Genomic DNA, 16,945 nt, shown 5'->3' with positions numbered 1-16,945 from the left:
AATTATATCCTCAAACTTACCATCGTAAAAATTGAACCCTCAAACTTATATCAATGTTAAAATTAGACCTTCAAACTTGCATAATTGTAGAAATTGTAACAGTGTAAGTTTTGAGCATTCAATTTCTATCATTTAATGGTTCAATTTCTACTAATATTATGAGTTTGAAGATCCAATTTCAATCCTTCTAGAAGTTTGAAGGTATAATTTATACAATTGAAAGTTATAAAGGTATAATTATAACTAATACTTCATGATGGTTTTTGCAGTTTGCCTTTAATATTTCTTATCTTCTCTCACACCCTTTAAACTGTCCTAAAGAGGAAAGGAGCATGAGAGTAAGAAAGACCTATTTTCAAAAGATACAGAATGGAATTTGAGTACATTCTTACCAAAGATTTTATTTTTATTGAAGAAGAGAAAAGGTAGCTTCATTATTCCACTTACATTACCAACAATACATTTCAATGATTATAAAAGCATGTGATATAGAATTCTATAATTCTATAACTAGAAAGAAGGATCTTGTTTTTCTTTCGTCATCTGCAAATTATAGTGAAAGAAGAATAAGATGTTTTTCTTATATCTATTTGTAGCTGTCATCCTTGAATTAGGCTAAAAAAAATACATCATTTCTCATATTTAGGACTTTGTGGAAACAGAAAAAAAAAATCTTCTTAGGGAAAAATCACAAGGAAATGAATTAATATCAACTATCAGTTGCTAAATTACTAATTTAGCCACCTGCCACCACTCCATCCTAAAGAAAGGAAGTGAAAGAAAGAGAGAGGCTCGAGTCCAAAAGAGGAAAAGTTATGGGGAGACCTTCAAGCCCTTCAATACAGAAGAAAGTAGACAAAGCTTCTGTGGAGCTCTTTGCTTGTAATCTTTTTCCAAGGCTGTTGCTGCTAAAGACTGCAGCTCTGGACCCTCCTTGTCTTCCTTGTTTCGACCTCTCGTCAGTTGTGCAATGGCAGATGTACACTGGTTAACAAAAGAAAAAGAAAAAAAGAAATCAGTTCTAACAAACACAGAATGCGAGGAACTCTAGGCAAACCACTTTTTGTTTCTTGTTTTTGTTGAATTATAATTCTGGTCTGGTTCTTTGGACTTTCATTATTTCATTTCAATCCTCACATGGCACCCTGTGGAATGACACCTTGATATGTTATATGTATCATGCGTATGAAAAGCTAAAGTGGTATCGCGTCAACGTCTAGGATGCGCCATGTCGGGTTTTGTTGCTATCTTTTAGATAAATAATGAGAGGACCAAATCGATACGATAAAGAGAATAATGACTACAATGAAATGAGTGAAACTATATGGACAAGAAACATTCATTGTTAGAATTTAACTCAGTTTTATGATAAAAGCTGACAAAGTCTTCACATAGAAAAAGCACATGAATTGAGATATTAAGCGAAAAACGAAGCATATACTCCATTACAGAGAAATGTGCATCAAATGGATGGTTATAATGAATATAAAAAATTGCTATATGCAGAAGATTGCCAGAGAGTGCTTACCAAGCAAATGCCAAACAGGGCTCTTGTATTTTTGCCCCCAGTCAAGTCTATAGTAGATGCGTAGTATTTCTTTGCTGTCTGAAGGTTTTCTAGGCCGCCTAATGTGTAAAGTACCTGTATACAAGAATGTTTCGAGTGATTACTTGAAGCAAAGTTAAAGAAAAGGGTAAAACAAAGTTTAACTAAGACTTCATTTTTGGCCAAAACAAGCAACAAAGTTTAACTAAGACTTCATTTTTGCCCGAAAACAAGGACAGTTTCTAGAATTTCCAACATGAAAATCAAAACTAGAGAAGGCAAGTTTGAGCAAGGTATATCGATAAGCAACACCATAACAAATGAGAGCTCCTTTCTCCACGTGTTTTTTTTTTCCCCCAAATAATTGGGGCGTAGGGGCTCCAGTTACGGCCCACCCCATTAAAATGATTCACCCACCCTAAGACTAACCCCATGAGAAAATGAGTTTCAATTTTCAAATTTTCCATGTAGAGCTTAAAACCTTGGAGAGAATCTCCAAGCATTCCAAATCCTCAATATCAGGGCCACCTCCTTGGATGCTCCTCAGGATGAAACTGGATCAGGCGTCCAACTTAAATTTCGTTCGATTAACTTGCAAAAAAAGGCATTTTCTTTGGCCTATACGGTACCAAACCCAAACAATTCAAACACACAGCCTACAACGTCAGTAAATATCAAAAGGTGGCCAACTCCACTATCACACCATCTAATACCTAAATTACTTACCTTGCTATGGCACAACTTCAAGGTGCTCTAAACCAAACGTGAAAGCATTGATTTTGTCATTAAACTCTTTGGTTTACAGACAACAGATTTACAAGAGAAACAAAGATAAAAATAAAAAAGCACTCTGACTAATTCACATGCAACTTTAGCTGCATACAACAAAGCCCAAAAATCACATTAACAGTGATGAGATCTTTCAAGTCTTTGAAATGCCTTCTAGTTTGTATCAATTGTGAGGCTTGCAAGCCGGAAAGATGACACTTCTGTCCTGTTGTAAGGGGTTCTCACCTTCTGACTTGTTTAACACTTCTGTTGGATCATATCCTAAGACCCTTATTCTCTAGCAATGGAAGGTTAACTTGTCCAATCATTCTTTAGTGGGAATTCTATATATTTTCTTCCTTTCTTTAAAATTCTCTGTGTCCAAAACTCTGGAAAGACCCATGAGAAACCTTCTGCGAGGTGGCCTAGCAGACATGAGGATCGTGTCCATGTCCAAGGAGTTAAGGCAAGGAGTATTGGGAAGTTGGCTGTCTTGGTTATGGACTACTAGCAATCACATTTTTGTCTGACTCTTTTCGTTATTGTGAGCAAATATGGCTCAGTCTGCAAGGTAGGTCACGACTGTGGTGTCTCCAGGTGCATCTGAGCCACTTTTCATTGTCTCCCTAGCTTTAGAAACATCATGAAATTCTTGGTGGCATTGGATTTGTTTTAGGAAGGTTTTTGGATAAATTTACAATCTTATTTCCTCACTATTTCTCAATTTCAACAGAAGAGTTTATCCAATATTTCTATTTCCATTTTAGAAGACCTATTTGTGATTGTGAGTTATAACTTCTAAGATTTGTCTACACTTCTTTTGGTATTACAATGAGTTTGCCTTTCCCCAAATATCGATGAACACTTGGACTTTTAGCCTCATCTTCCTTTCAGTTTTGCCTGTTAAATGTTTCATCCCAACCCGCACATCCCCCACCTAATCCCACTCTTGAAGGCTACAATTCCAAAGAAAATGAAGATTTTACCTTGGTTGGTGTCCACCTGGGGGAGGATAAGCACCATGGAATCTGTCAAAGATTACATTGTTCTGGGCCCAATGGCGTGCATCGTATAAGCAGCAACGAAGGATCTAGATTATGTGCTTTTTGGAGGTTTCTATTTATCAGATGTCCCCAAAGGAATACTTCTTGGAGGTTTCTCTTAGCCGTCAGGTTCTTGGGGAAACAACTTTCTCACTATTTTACTATTTGTGGAATGCATCACTTGAAAGAAACAAGAAAATCTTAAGAGATGCTGAGAGGTCCTATGAGATGTTTGGAGTGTTAATTCACTTCCATGTCTCTCTCTAGCTGTCCTCCCCTCCCCCCCCCCAGTGTTTCGTAATTATCCTTTCATTACAAACGAGTAGCTATTGTATAAAAAATAAGCTAGTATAGCTCAACTGACATATGGACGTGTTAGCGACCAAGAGGTCTCTGCTTGAATCCCCCTACTCCTATTGTACTACAAAATAAATGGTTTATTACTTCGATTGGGTATTTCTTTTAGCCCCCCTCATTTTGTACTTTCTTTTGTCGGAATAAAAGCTTATTAAAATTAAACGCAAAATAAATCGATAAAAATACACTACAAACCATATAAGGGGAGACTATTCCGTGTTCCCCATCAGGTTACTCTCAAATTCTGGACAAAAAAATTATTTAAACAAAGCTCAATTAGTTATTGCATCTTATCTTAATAAGTGATTATCAATTAGTTGATTTCCTTCTTATACAGGGAGTCCCCCTTTTTTGTGGGCCTGATTTTTGTATGTCCATGTATTCTTTCTTTCTTTCCTTCCTTTTTTGCAATGAAAGTTGTTCTTATAAAAACAATCAATTAGCACAAGAAAACAAAAGCATCTTGCAACAATCAACGAGGTACTACCTAAAAATGCTTTATTGTGCAGCAAAAACTCCTCAAAGCAAGAAATCTACCTAGGAACTAAAGATAGCATGGTGGAGAAGAAATGACTCAGGAGAATAACATGGTTATCATAGATGTTAGAGAAAGTCAGCTTTTGACAAATGAGATGGCAGGAGGAGAAAGGCATAATTTGGCAATCATGTGATCTCACAACGGACCCAAGCAGCCAACTCCAACATGAAACTCTAACAAAGTATTTGCAAACTTTATATACCTTTCCCAAATATAGGCTCTTCCAACATGCTTTCCCACAATAAACTCCCCAAAAATATTACAATTAAAGAAATGGAAGATATGAGCCATCAAGGTTAAAGAGCCACTTACATCTGCATAAGCTAAGTGAAACAGAGGAACTGTGGGCTGAGATAGTATAAGCTCCTCATAGCAAAAAACTGCTTGCTTGTACCTAAGATACAGATACAAAATACAAACTTCTCAATAAGGAACTCTAAGACAATTTGGACAAGTACTGATTGATAGAAAGGAACTTGAAAAGGGAAATTACTCACATTTGGAGAGAGATATATAGTTCAGCCAGTTCTCTCCAGGCATCATGATCAGCCATAAATCTATGATAAAGGGAGGAAAAAAAAATCCAGCCATGACTTTGGTAGAGTAGTAAAAAATCTGAAAGACACCTTTTTAAGCTTTTCAAATAAGAGGCATGCAAAAATCTGCTCACGTTTCAAGATATTTGTTAAGCCCTTCAATAGCCCCAGCAATATTGCCTTGTGCTTTAGCCAGAGCAACCCTCCTTTTATGTACTATCTGTTCAAGTGTAAGGAAGGAAAATAAAATATCCGAAAGGCTTATATAATTATATGTTTAGTTTACCATATATATCAAGTGATTAAACTCATAATAGAATACCACCATTAAATCAAAATTGCTCGTGAAAATATAATAGAAAAATTAAAAATATATAAATATCACTTCACAAAGAACAGCTAAAATAATTACTTGGTCACATGGATTTTCTTCTAGAAGACTAGCGTAAGCTTTTTCTGCCTCAGCCCACAATCCCTTTGCTTCAAGCAACATAGCCTCTAGCCTCCCTGTGACAAGGCAACCCCATAATCCATCAAAGTGCTTATAATATTCATATACCCAGAATCTTATCGTTTCAACAATATGCAAGTGGCTGATGCTAATCAACAGAAATTCCATTCATGATGAGAAAAGCCGGTTGAGACTGGATACTGAGTTCCAGGAATTCGTAAAGTTGCAAATATAATTACTGCCACAGATTGTAGTTAGATCCTATGAAATGCAATTGTAGAGTGTCTACCAAAAAATTCCCTTGGAATTTGGAAACACAATGGTACGTTAAGTGAAATCATTTTCCACGAGGACAAGCAGTTCAGTCAGGAAAAAGATAATAGTCGAAGGGGTCCCCATGATTTGACTCCAATACAACAAAACAAGAATAAGTGATTGGTTTATTCCCCATTCCTCTTGCGCGTGACACACCAGACTGCGGAAAGGTTCCACATCACTCGTCAGATTTCTTCTGAATTTTTTCACCAAGTATTTATGCCATCCAAACTTAGACACCAAAAGAAAAACCTATACCTTCTTAGGAGTTGAACATTTCCCCTTCAAATAGACTTGCATAACACCCAGTTAAGGATGGATCCCAAAGCTACTACTACTACTACAGGATCCTAGAAGTAGAATAAAGAAATTAGATGAAAATAGCCAGGTTGCTCCTAAAGCCACCACTATACCTGTCTCTTATACACATCTAGATGTGTATAAGAGACAGGTTAAGGATGGATCCCAAAGCTACTACTACTACTACAGGATCCTAGAAGTAGAATAAAGAAATTAGATGAAAATAGCCAGGTTGCTCCTAAAGCCACCACTATACATCCCTCCCTTGCCTCAAATTGAAAATTTCCAGCACATCCATCGCTAAACTAAACCCATCCATCCACCAATCCATCCTTTAGTTCCTTCTCAATTCAGCTTTAAAGACAAAACACCAGCCTTTAAGTTCCAACAGCTTCTAACAGTAGCCTAGTGATAATCAACAAGACAATGGATGTGACTCAAAACATTTTAGAAACACTAATGAACTTTAAATGATAAGCAAGATGGTCTAGTAAATCCAGTGATTTTGAATGAGCATGTCAATTTTACAATTTTTTTCACCATGAAATATTAAAAATTTTAGAAATAAGCTAATTTGGGTTGAAATTTCTTTTATAAACCCTTCTAAGACATTACATCTTCAAGCGTATGAATTTTACTATTCCAGCTTCAAAATGGAACTTTTCAACCTAAGAGCCCCTGCAAAATATGTATTTTGGTAAGCAAGCCTTGATGCGTCTATATGTCCCATTTCTTTACAAAATGACATGTCATCACAACCACGTTGTGTTCTTATCACAAGCTCATGCCCATGCTTTATATATTATTGGATTTAATAAACTTGTGTACAAATGGAATGATGAGTGATGAAGGGAATGATAAATATAACAAGGAGGTAAACCATGAAATTAGAATATGAATCACAGAACTAAGATAACATATACCATAGATCAGCCATACATCTAACCATGAATGAACTGAAAAAGACAGCAATTATAATAAATGATTCAAAAATAGAAGAGGACAAAATGAATAGAGAGAAATCATCCCCTTAAAGTCACATATATAAATGGTATATATAACATCCGTAGCTTAATTATATTATCCAGTATGAGGTATAACCAGCGAAAGTGGTTTTTTCAGATGATAAGACTTAAAAGCATAAGGACCTAATTCATTATTGTCTTGAATTCCATTCATTGCCTTAACATGGTTTTAAGGGCGCAGATGAACAACCTTTCTCCCTTTTTTACAAGTTTTTTAATTTCAAATACGTCATCCTATTGAACTTGCTGCAATTAAGAATTTAAACCTAAAAAATACATAACCTCTCTCAGTTCACTGATGCAAAGCTATAGAACTTTACTTGACCCTACAACATTGGGTAATAAAAAAGAAGTTGCCACATTGTGGCATATTTATCAAAGGTGAATTGGCCAGCCACTCGAGTGGTTTTCAATCCATGGCTCAGCAGCTCAATCACCTTCGCTCCACCATTAGGGTCACCATAGGTTTGTATATTTGTTTATTTATTATAATTTTTTTTTTAAAAAAAACTTTTTATTTAAATAATGACAAGAGACTAATACTCAAATTACGATGAAACCAAAAAAGAGAGCAAACAAAACAAGAGACAATACAAGAGAAATTAAGCAGAAAATATAAAAGTGTTAGAATTAAGGGGTTTTGTTGATAGTTTATAGCCCTAAGAGTATTTTAGTATTTTACTTTACCTTAGGTTTATTTCCTTTTTTATTTTAGGACTTGCTAGAGCCTATAAATATGACTTCTATTGTAACTTTAATTATGTGTTAAAAATAATAATAATAAAAAAAAGACTCTATATCTTGGTTTTTTCTCCCTGTCCTAGGGTTTTCCACGTAAACCTAATGTTCTCTATTTTTCATCTTTTAACATGGTATCAGAGCGTGGTGACGAAACCCTAGCCGTCATCGATGAAAACCACCCGATGCAAGATAATCTTAGTTCTGCACCAGCCCCACTTCCACCGCAGCTGCCGATGGGGCCTCTGACCACTGCCGCCACCGCTGATACTGCTGTCCAAGCCGCGGTTAATCGGTATCTTTAGTCCTTGATATCCGTCCAACTCTAGCGCTAGCACAACCCTTTGATGGAAACCCTAGCGTCAGCCCTTTTTCACAATGTCGTTGGCGCTCCTCCCTTGTTATCGGGAGCTACCGCTGCCTATCCCTCCAGCCTCATTGCCAGTAGCTGAAACCTACACCTTGAAGCCAAGATTGGTGAGTTGTCCGCCTACCACAGAGGTAAATCCCCTGCCACGGCAACACCGAGAATCCCTGGCTCCTTTCCCTTTTAGCCGCAAGCAACCTATCTGCAGTCGTCGGGCCTTCCTCATCATGAGCCGCATAGTTATGAACATCAAGGTTTGATTGGTTTATCTCCGATAATAGCTCAACAACAGTTGGCAAATCTTCAGGCAAGTTTTCAACAACAAATCACTGCTCTTGAGCTAGCCCTAGGCATTTCCACAAACTTAAATTCTAGTATAGTGAATTATGATATTCCTTCCGATCTACCGATGTATTCAAAGAATCTGATAACCTCTTTCCCTGCTTTAATTACTGCAAACTATTTTTCTAGATCTATGGAAAATTCTATAGGGTTAATTGCAGAAAAAAAGTTGAATGACCAAAATTATTTCTCCTGGTCTCAATCCATTAAAATGACTCTTGAGGGGCATCACAAGTTTGGGTATCTAACTGGTGAGATACCAAGACTTAGGCCAAAGGATCCTCAGGAGTGCATTTGGAAAGGAGAAGACTCCCTGTTTCGATCACTGTTGATTAATAATATGGAACCTCAAATAGGGAAATTGTTGTTGTATGCTACAACTGCTCGAGATATCTAGGATGCAGTTCAGAAATTATATTCTAAGAGGCAGAATGTGTCTCGTCTTTACACTCTGCGTAAACATGCTCACGAACGCAAACAGGGGACGATGGATGTCACTTGATACTTTAACAAATTGTCCTTAATCTGGCAGGAAATGGACCTGTGTCGTGAAATTATTTGGGATTGCCCTTGTGAAGGTATTCAGTATTCCAAGATTGAGGAAGTCGATCGTGTCTATGATTTCCTAGCTGGTTTGAACTCCAAGTTTGATGCAGTACGAGGTCAAATACTGGGACGGAGGCCTATACCTTCTCTTATGGAAGTATTCTTTGAGGTTCGTCTAGAGGAAAACAGAGCCAGTGCTATGAACATCACGACTATATCTGCTACTGACTTTGCTTCTTTTAATGCAAAATTATTTGGTTCTGATAGTGACAAGCAAAATGGGAAACAGACCCCGGTGTGTGAACATTGCAAGAAACCCTGGCATATGAAAGATTAGTGTTGGAAGTTACATGATAACCACCGAATGGCAGAAAACGTCCTCCAAATGACAGGCCCAATCCTAGTGGGGCTCTTATGAATGAATCTGCAAGAGCCCCCCAGTCACAACCTCAGGTGAAATGCCAAAATGACCTTGGTGTCTCTTCCTTTGGGGCTGTTGCTCAATCAGGTACCTCTCAATCCTTAAATCTCCTCAGCATTGATGGTAAGAAACCATGGATAATTGATTCAGGAGCTACAGATCATTTGACTGGATCTTCTAATAATTTTCTATCATATCTTTTGAGTGCTAGTAATGAAAAGATTCGGATCGCAGATGGGTCCTTTGCTCCTATTGTGGGCAAGGGTCATATTTCTCCTTTTGATGGTTTAACTTTACAGAATGTGCTGCATGTACCCAAAATATCTAACAATTTACTATCTATTAGTAAGATAACTAGAGATTTGAATTGTCATGTTGCCTTCTCACTAGATAATGTTTTCTTTTAGGACTTGAACTCGGGGAAGACGATTGGCTGCCCGACACAATAGGGGACTCTATTTCTTTGATGATGATGCTTCCTTTAGGTCTTGTTATAGGACTAGTTTGTTGTCTTCTTATTTTTCAACTTCAGAAAAAGATTGTATGTTGTGGCATTTTCGCCTTGGTCATCCAAATTTCAAATATATGAAATATTTATTTCCTCATTTATTCAATAAAGTTGATATCTCTTCTCTATCTTGTGATGTGTGCATTCGTGCAAAACAGCATAGGGTCACCTTTCCATCTCAACCTTACAAACCTTCTCAACCCTTCACCCTTATTCATAGTGATGTTTAGGGTCCCTCGAGTATTACCACCTCTTCGGGGAAACGGTGGTTTGTGACCTTTATTGATGATCATACCCGTCTTACATGGGTTTTTCTCATCACTGATAAATTTGAGGTTTCATCGGTATTTCAACAATTTTACACTATTGTTGAGACTCGGTTCAACACCAAAATTGCTATTCTTTGTAGTGATAATGGTCGTGAGTTCTTTAATAATACTCTTCGTGATTTTCTGTATTCTAAAGGCATTGTCCACCAAAGCTCGTGTGCCTATACACCTCAACAGAATAGGGTGGTTGAAAGGAAAATCGTCACCTTCTTGAGGTTGCACGGTCTCTCATGCTGCCTACTTCACTTCCATCTTACTTATGGGGGGGATGCAATTCTGACTGCAGTTCATCTTATTAATCAAATGTCTTTATGTGTCCTCCAACTCCAAACCCCTCTTGAATGTCTCAAGGAGTCATACCCTACCACGTGGCTTATTCATGATATTCCTTTTCGAGTTTTTAGGTGCACTGCCTTTGTCCATAGTCATACCCCAAACCAAACTAAGTTTATCCCTCGTGCTCAGAAATGTGTCTTCATTAGGTATCCCCTTCACCACCAACGAGGTTATAAATGCTTCCACTCTTCTTCCCGAAAATGCTTCATCTCCATGGATGTAACGTTCCTTGAGGATAAACTTTTTTTTCCTGTTAGTCATCTTTAGGGGGAGAGTACTAGTGAAGAGACTAATTGGTCCGCATCTTCAATCCCTATTGACCTTCCTGAACTCCTTCCTAAACCCATCTTGAGTGTCCATGACACCGTACCCACTAAACAAGTTCCTTGGATAACCTACTATAAGAAGAATCTTAGAAAGGAAATGGTGTCCCCTATTGCTCCGCCGACTCCGGTGCATGAATATGAACCAATGCAAGCTCAAGGTACTACTGGCCCTGATAATACTAACTTGTGTGTTGAGGATGATATTGTTGATTTGGCTGAGAATGACGGGAATGATATGCTAGTTCCAAAGAATAACAAGGTTGCAAGTAGTGATGAGACTTCGACAGAAACACGAGAGGCTGAAATTCTTCATCATGTTGGAAAATGTAATCAAAATCCCATTAAAGATGAGGAATCAGACAAATCAGAGGATTATGATATCCTTGACTTGACATGCCCATGGCATTGAGAAAGGGCACCAGATCCTGCACCAAGTACCCCATGTATAGTTGTATGTCTTACAGTAATCTGTCTTCTGAGTTCAGGGCGTTCACTACCAGCCTTGATACAGTAACAATATCGAAAAACTTACATATAGCAATGGAAATTCCTGAGTGCGTTCACTACCAGCCTTGATACAGTAACAATATCGAAAAACTTACATATTGCAATGGAAATTCCTGAGTGGAAGACTGCAGTCGTGGAAGAAATGAGAGCTCTTGAAAAGAATAATATGTGGGACCTTGTTGCTTTTCCTAAAGGGCATAAAACAGTTGGGTGCAAGTGGGTATTCATTCTGAAGTATAAATCAGATGGAACTCTAGATAAGTATAAGGCCAGACTTGTAGCAAAAAGGTTTACTCAAACTTATGGGAAAGATTATTCTGAGACTTTCACCCCTATAGCGAAGTTAAACACAGTCTGGGTTCTTTTTTAAACAATCCCCAAGAGTGTGGTTCGACAGGTTTACTACCTTTGTTAAGTCCCAAGGTTTCACTCAGGGACACTCTGATCACACGTTGTTTACAAAAAGATTAGTATCTGGGAAAATTGTTGTTTTGATGATATTATCTTGTCAAGAGATGATGATGCTGAGAACATTAGATTGAAAAAGAAAATGGCTGATGAGTTTAAGATCAAAGATCTAAGGAATCTAGAGTTTTCCCTTGGAGTGAAGGTGGCAAGATCAAGGGAAGGGATCTCTGTCTCACAACGAAAATACACCTTTGACCTGTTAAAAGAAACAGGTATGACTGGATGTAGACCTGCTGACACTCCTATTGAATTCAATGTGAAACTGGGAGATTCTGCTGACAAAGTTCCTGTTGATAAAGAGAGGTATCAGCGTCTAGTGGGAAAGCTGATTTACTTGTCTCACACTAGACTAGATATTTCCTATGTTGTCAATGTTAGTCAGTTTATGCAGGCACCCAACAAAAAACATATGGAAGCTGTGAATCGGATTCTGAGATATTTGAAAAGCTCATCAGGTAAAGGTCTGATGTTCAGAAAAATTGACAGGAAATGCATTGAAGCTTATACCGACTCTAATTGGGCAAGATCAGTTATTGACAGAAAGTATACCTCTAGGTATTGAACTTTTGTGTGGGGTAACCTAGTTACTTGGAGAAGTAAGAAGAAAAGTGTTGTTGCTAGAAGCAGTGCTGAAGCTAAATACAAAGCTATGAGTTTGAGAATCTATGAAGAAATCTGGTTGAAGAAAGTTCTGTCTGATCTACACCAAGACAGTTTCTACCTATGAAGCTTTATTGTGATAATAAAGCGGCTATAAGCATAGCCAATAATCCTATACAACATGATAGAACGAAATATGTGGGGATTGACAGACACTTTATAAAAGGGAAACTGGACAATGGCAATATCTATATTCCATCTATTCCATCTAGTCAACAAGTTGCTGATGTTCTCGCCAAAGGGTTACTCAGGCAAAGTTTTGACTCATGTGTTAGTAAGTTGGGTCTGATTGACATCTATGCCTCAACTTGAGGGGGAGTGTTGGAAATAAGGGGTTTTGTTGATAGTTTATAGCCTCAAGGGTATTTTAGTATTTTACTTTACCCTAGGTTTATTTCCTTTTTTATTTTAGGGCTTGCGAGAGCCTATAAATATGACTTCTATTGTAACTTTCATTGTGTGTTAAAAATAATAAAAAGAGACTCTCTATTGTGGTTTTTCTCCCTGTTCTAGGGTTTTTTACGTAAATCTAGTGTTCTTTATTTTCTATCTTTTAACAAAAAGCATTCAAATTCCAACAAAGATCTTGAATAGAATAATCTACAAAATGCTTGCAGAGAGGAAGAAGCCTTAAGACGAACCTGAATAGTATTTTCATATGTTATGGGAAGTTTAATTATCAGAAATGAAGACAAATAGAGGGTCAACCTCAATTACAAAATCATACAATAATACAAGTGTGGGAAAGAAATGATAATTTATTTTTAACGTACCAACTCTTTTACTCTGTGGAAATTTCTTCTGAAGAACCTCTATGCAATCCTACAAAATATTGCAGAGTGTAAGGCATTACATCAGTCCAAGGCGAGAAATTCTCAAAACCAAGAGTCATCAAATGACTAGACTAAAATGAGCTCAACCAATCTGCAATTGGAGTAGTAACCAAAGAAGTGTAAATTGCACCTTCGCAACATCTATAGCTTGGCAGTCCAGTGCTGCAATAGCTACCTGTTCGTACAGGGTCCATTCTACACCAAGCAATATATAATTAGAACATGTTTCCAAAAATTTTGAATCGATGAGAAAGAAAGATCTTTAATAACAGATCTTCTACCATACAATACGAAAGTAACAAAAGGGGGGTAAGAGAGAGAAGGTGGTCTCACTTTTGTTTCAAAAGAAGTTCATGTCTTTTCCTACCTTTAAGAAAATAATTCCTGGAGCTCTATAATTTTTCCACAATACATAAGTGAAAATGCATATGTAAAATAAGTTCTATTTGCTCCCTGAACGGGAAAATTGTCATAAAGAACCTTTAAATGTTTCTATTTTTCAGAACTAGAACCCTTTTAGAAAATTCGTTGAAATAGTTTTTTTCGATCATCTCGATCGAGATCAACCACCAAGATTTCGATAAAAAATTAACTTTTTCATCTTATCGATTCTTTTGGACTTTCTCGGTGAAATCTCGCCCACGATCAATACCAACATTCTACTAATTTTTTCAAATCTTATACCAAATCTTATATATTTTGAAATTTTCTCCAATTTCGATTATCTTTACCAAAACTTACATAATTTTCAAATCTTTCACCCAATTTCTGGTTCCACAATGATCTAAATTTCCAAATTTTTCGAGATGGATCTCAGGTGATTGCACTAATTTTTAAATTTTGGGAAAGATCAAATTTTGTCAAAAAAAAAAAAAAAAAAGATTTGGGAAATATAGAATCTTGGTGTTAATATGTGGGAGATTTTACCGAGAAAACTCAAATATATAGAATCTCAGGCAAGATTAACAGTGAGATTTCATCGAAAAGCCCAAAACTTTCGAAATGAATGAAAAGATGAACTTTTTATCGAAATCACTGTAGTCGATCTCGGCCGAGATGGATCTAGAAAAACTATTCAACAAATTTTCAAAAAGGGTACTAGTTGTGAAAGATGGAAACTTTTGGGGGCTAATTCTGACAATTTTCCTCCCTGGACCAACTACCCCACGTACATCAGCCATAAGGTGTGAGAGCCAAAAATTTGAAGAACATGATGAAGAAAAACTCACATATAAGGTTTCTTCTAATAAACTATTCAACCATAAAACACAGTTACTCATCCAAAGATTTAATGAGAAATGCATAAATTTACAGTTGCTCTTTTCTTTAAAGCTGTTGCTATCTTTTGTCCTGCTAATTTTTATATTACAATCAGCAATTAAGCAGTAATCATGATACAGAAATCCAAACCAAAATCACAGTGCATAATGCAAAAAGCTCCACCACTGAATTCAAACTCAAATAAACAAAGCATGCATGGCAGTGCAAAGCTTAATTATATGAAAAGGCCTCAATTAAGTCAAATCTACTTGACAATGATTCAAACCAAATTGATTCATCCAAAATCCAAACATTACAAAGCAAGCGAAACTTCAAAAGATCATTCAAACCCAGATCGAAGAATCAACAAACAGACTAAAACTCACCTTCTTGGCCAAGACCGGATCGCTTTCTGGAATCATTCAAGATCAATAATCCATAGTTTAAGACCTTATGAGAACGGCGAACCTTGAGCTTCCTAACGAGGCAAAGATACTCCCAAGCTCCTCCACCACCATTATCGACCTGGGTTTCGAGTCTGTTCAACTCGGCCTCCTCTGCTTTACTCACCATCTTCGCGAAATTCAGAGAGTGGCCGAGAAATTCGGATTGAGAATTACAAAGAAATTGGAGTTAAAGCACCCACGGTCTCGGCCCAGTTCCGTCGCCGGCCGGCTCTTTGGATCTAGTAGCGGCGATTGAGTGAAGAGAGAGAGAAGAGAGAAGAATTTGACTTGGATCGCACTTCTGGAAAACGGGTCGGATTCGATTTTTTCTTTTGGGTTTTGGGTTTTTTGGATTTTGGTTTTGTGGGTCTCATCAAAGGGTGTCCGTATATTTGTTCAATTTGGTGGATTTTCCATCTCATCATGTTCATGTTCTTTTTTTCAATTTCTTTTTATTATACCCTTTTTGTTGCTTTTGCTTTTGCTTTTGCCAATTGGATTAGCTAATTCCAATATGAGATCTAAGTACGTAGATTTGAAGTTTTATTTTCAAACTTTGAGGAAATGAGTACTTGATCATTAGGGTTGAGATAGGTTCATTTTGAAAGCATTTTTCTTTTTAGTTAAATTATACCAAATATCTTTCAACTTTGAAGTAATTTTCAATTATACTTCTAATTTTGAAATTTTGAAATTTTTTCCAACTTTCAAATTCATTTTTAAAAAAATACACTTGTAAAGTGTTTTTTTAAATCAAAGATTAAAATATTAATGTCGATATTGATATCAATTTGTCAATTTTATAGTATCAACGAATATCTTGACAAAATATTATAATCGACAAATGTTTTTGTAAATTACAATTTTAAAATTTATTTAGATTCATAATTAAGTTGAGTTTACTTCCAAACTAAGTTATGGATATTGTTATTAGCATTTTTGTTCATGTTGGACTAATATAAATGGCATTTTTTTTTCTTTAACAAGTATTGATAAAAAGACGAAGATTTTTATGGATATTTAATACCGATATCAAACCCTTCGATTTACGGATATATTGACATATTGACGGATATTTTTGTCTTGGTTAAAATAAGATGAAAATTGGTTAGATGACTAATGCGAAAATTTTGGAAGGTATATGTGGCATTGTTTACTATCATTCACATGAATTGATATGGTCGGTTGAATTGTGAAAATTGATTGTATAAATAATTTTTTTAAACCATATTTTTTAAATGAAATAAATGGTAAACCAAATCTTGATCTTCTATAATTATTTTAACTTAAAATATAGTTTTAATCAATTTCAAAGCTCGAGAGTTTTTTTTAACAAATTTCAAAACTCAAAAGTTAAAATTAGTCTTCCCAAAATTTAAGTACACAAGCGATAAAATACGTGTCTAAAGATCTTTAGAATATGATATTTATTAGTGAAATTCAATAACAAACTAATATAAATTTTATTAAGTTAAGTAATAAATATCTAACATAAAGATTAAAAATAATAAAATGGTTGATAGTCAAAACTATATTAATATATATAATATATATATATATATATTATATATATAATATATATATATATTATTTTATATTAATTCGCAATAAATATAAGTTGCACTATTTGAAGATATTTGGAACACTTGGGACGTAAATTTTGATGGTGACATAAATTTTGAGTCAATATACTTTTGATGGGAGTAGTATAAGCTGTAAATTTTTTACATGAAATTAAAAGGTGATGGAATAACAATATAAATCGTCAATTAATTCAAGAATAATATCTTTGATGAATATTGGTTTTGTTGGCATGTTTGTGTAATTCAAGCTTAGAGATACATATGATACTAATACCTTTGTTTTGAATCTCTTGAGTATCAAAATTGATATGTTGTTCATGGGATAGTTTTTATGGGTAATTCTCCTAATATAATGAATAAACATATTAAATACATGTAAAAATTTTGGTTCCAACA

The 16,945-nt window shown here is 35.8% G+C and overlaps 1 protein-coding gene across 1 annotated transcript; it reads right to left on the bottom strand.

Annotated features, from left to right (window-relative positions):
- Window positions 1–556: 556 nt before the first annotated feature.
- Window positions 557–15,326, bottom strand: LOC120079837 (ER membrane protein complex subunit 2). Its single transcript, XM_039034263.1, has 9 exons — window positions 14,907–15,326; window positions 13,391–13,455; window positions 13,201–13,249; window positions 5,201–5,295; window positions 4,923–5,008; window positions 4,750–4,809; window positions 4,565–4,646; window positions 1,529–1,642; window positions 557–984 (listed from the first exon to the last, which is right to left on the bottom strand). Exons 1-9 carry the CDS (start codon window positions 15,091–15,093, stop codon window positions 814–816), a joined length of 909 nt encoding a protein of 302 aa, XP_038890191.1. The 5' UTR covers window positions 15,094–15,326; the 3' UTR covers window positions 557–813.
- Between the last annotated feature and the right edge of the window lie 1,619 nt (window positions 15,327–16,945).

This window comes from Benincasa hispida, chromosome 6 (assembly GCF_009727055.1).
Source record: "Benincasa hispida cultivar B227 chromosome 6, ASM972705v1, whole genome shotgun sequence".
NCBI classification, from domain to species: domain Eukaryota; kingdom Viridiplantae; phylum Streptophyta; class Magnoliopsida; order Cucurbitales; family Cucurbitaceae; genus Benincasa; species Benincasa hispida.
This window is presented reverse-complemented; position numbering and strand designations above follow the sequence as displayed.

Coding starts and splice junctions, on each gene's coding strand:
- LOC120079837 (XM_039034263.1), bottom strand. CDS start 15,093: ATGGTGAGTAAAGCAGAGGAGGCCGAGTTGAACAGACTCGAAACCCAG. Junction 5,296..13,200: donor TCCACAGAGTAAAAGAGTTG/GTACGTTAAAAA, acceptor GCCTTGTCACAG/GGAGGCTAGAGGCTATGTTG. Junction 985..1,528: donor CCCTGTTTGGCATTTGCTTG/GTAAGCACTCTC, acceptor TTTGTTAACCAG/TGTACATCTGCCATTGCACA.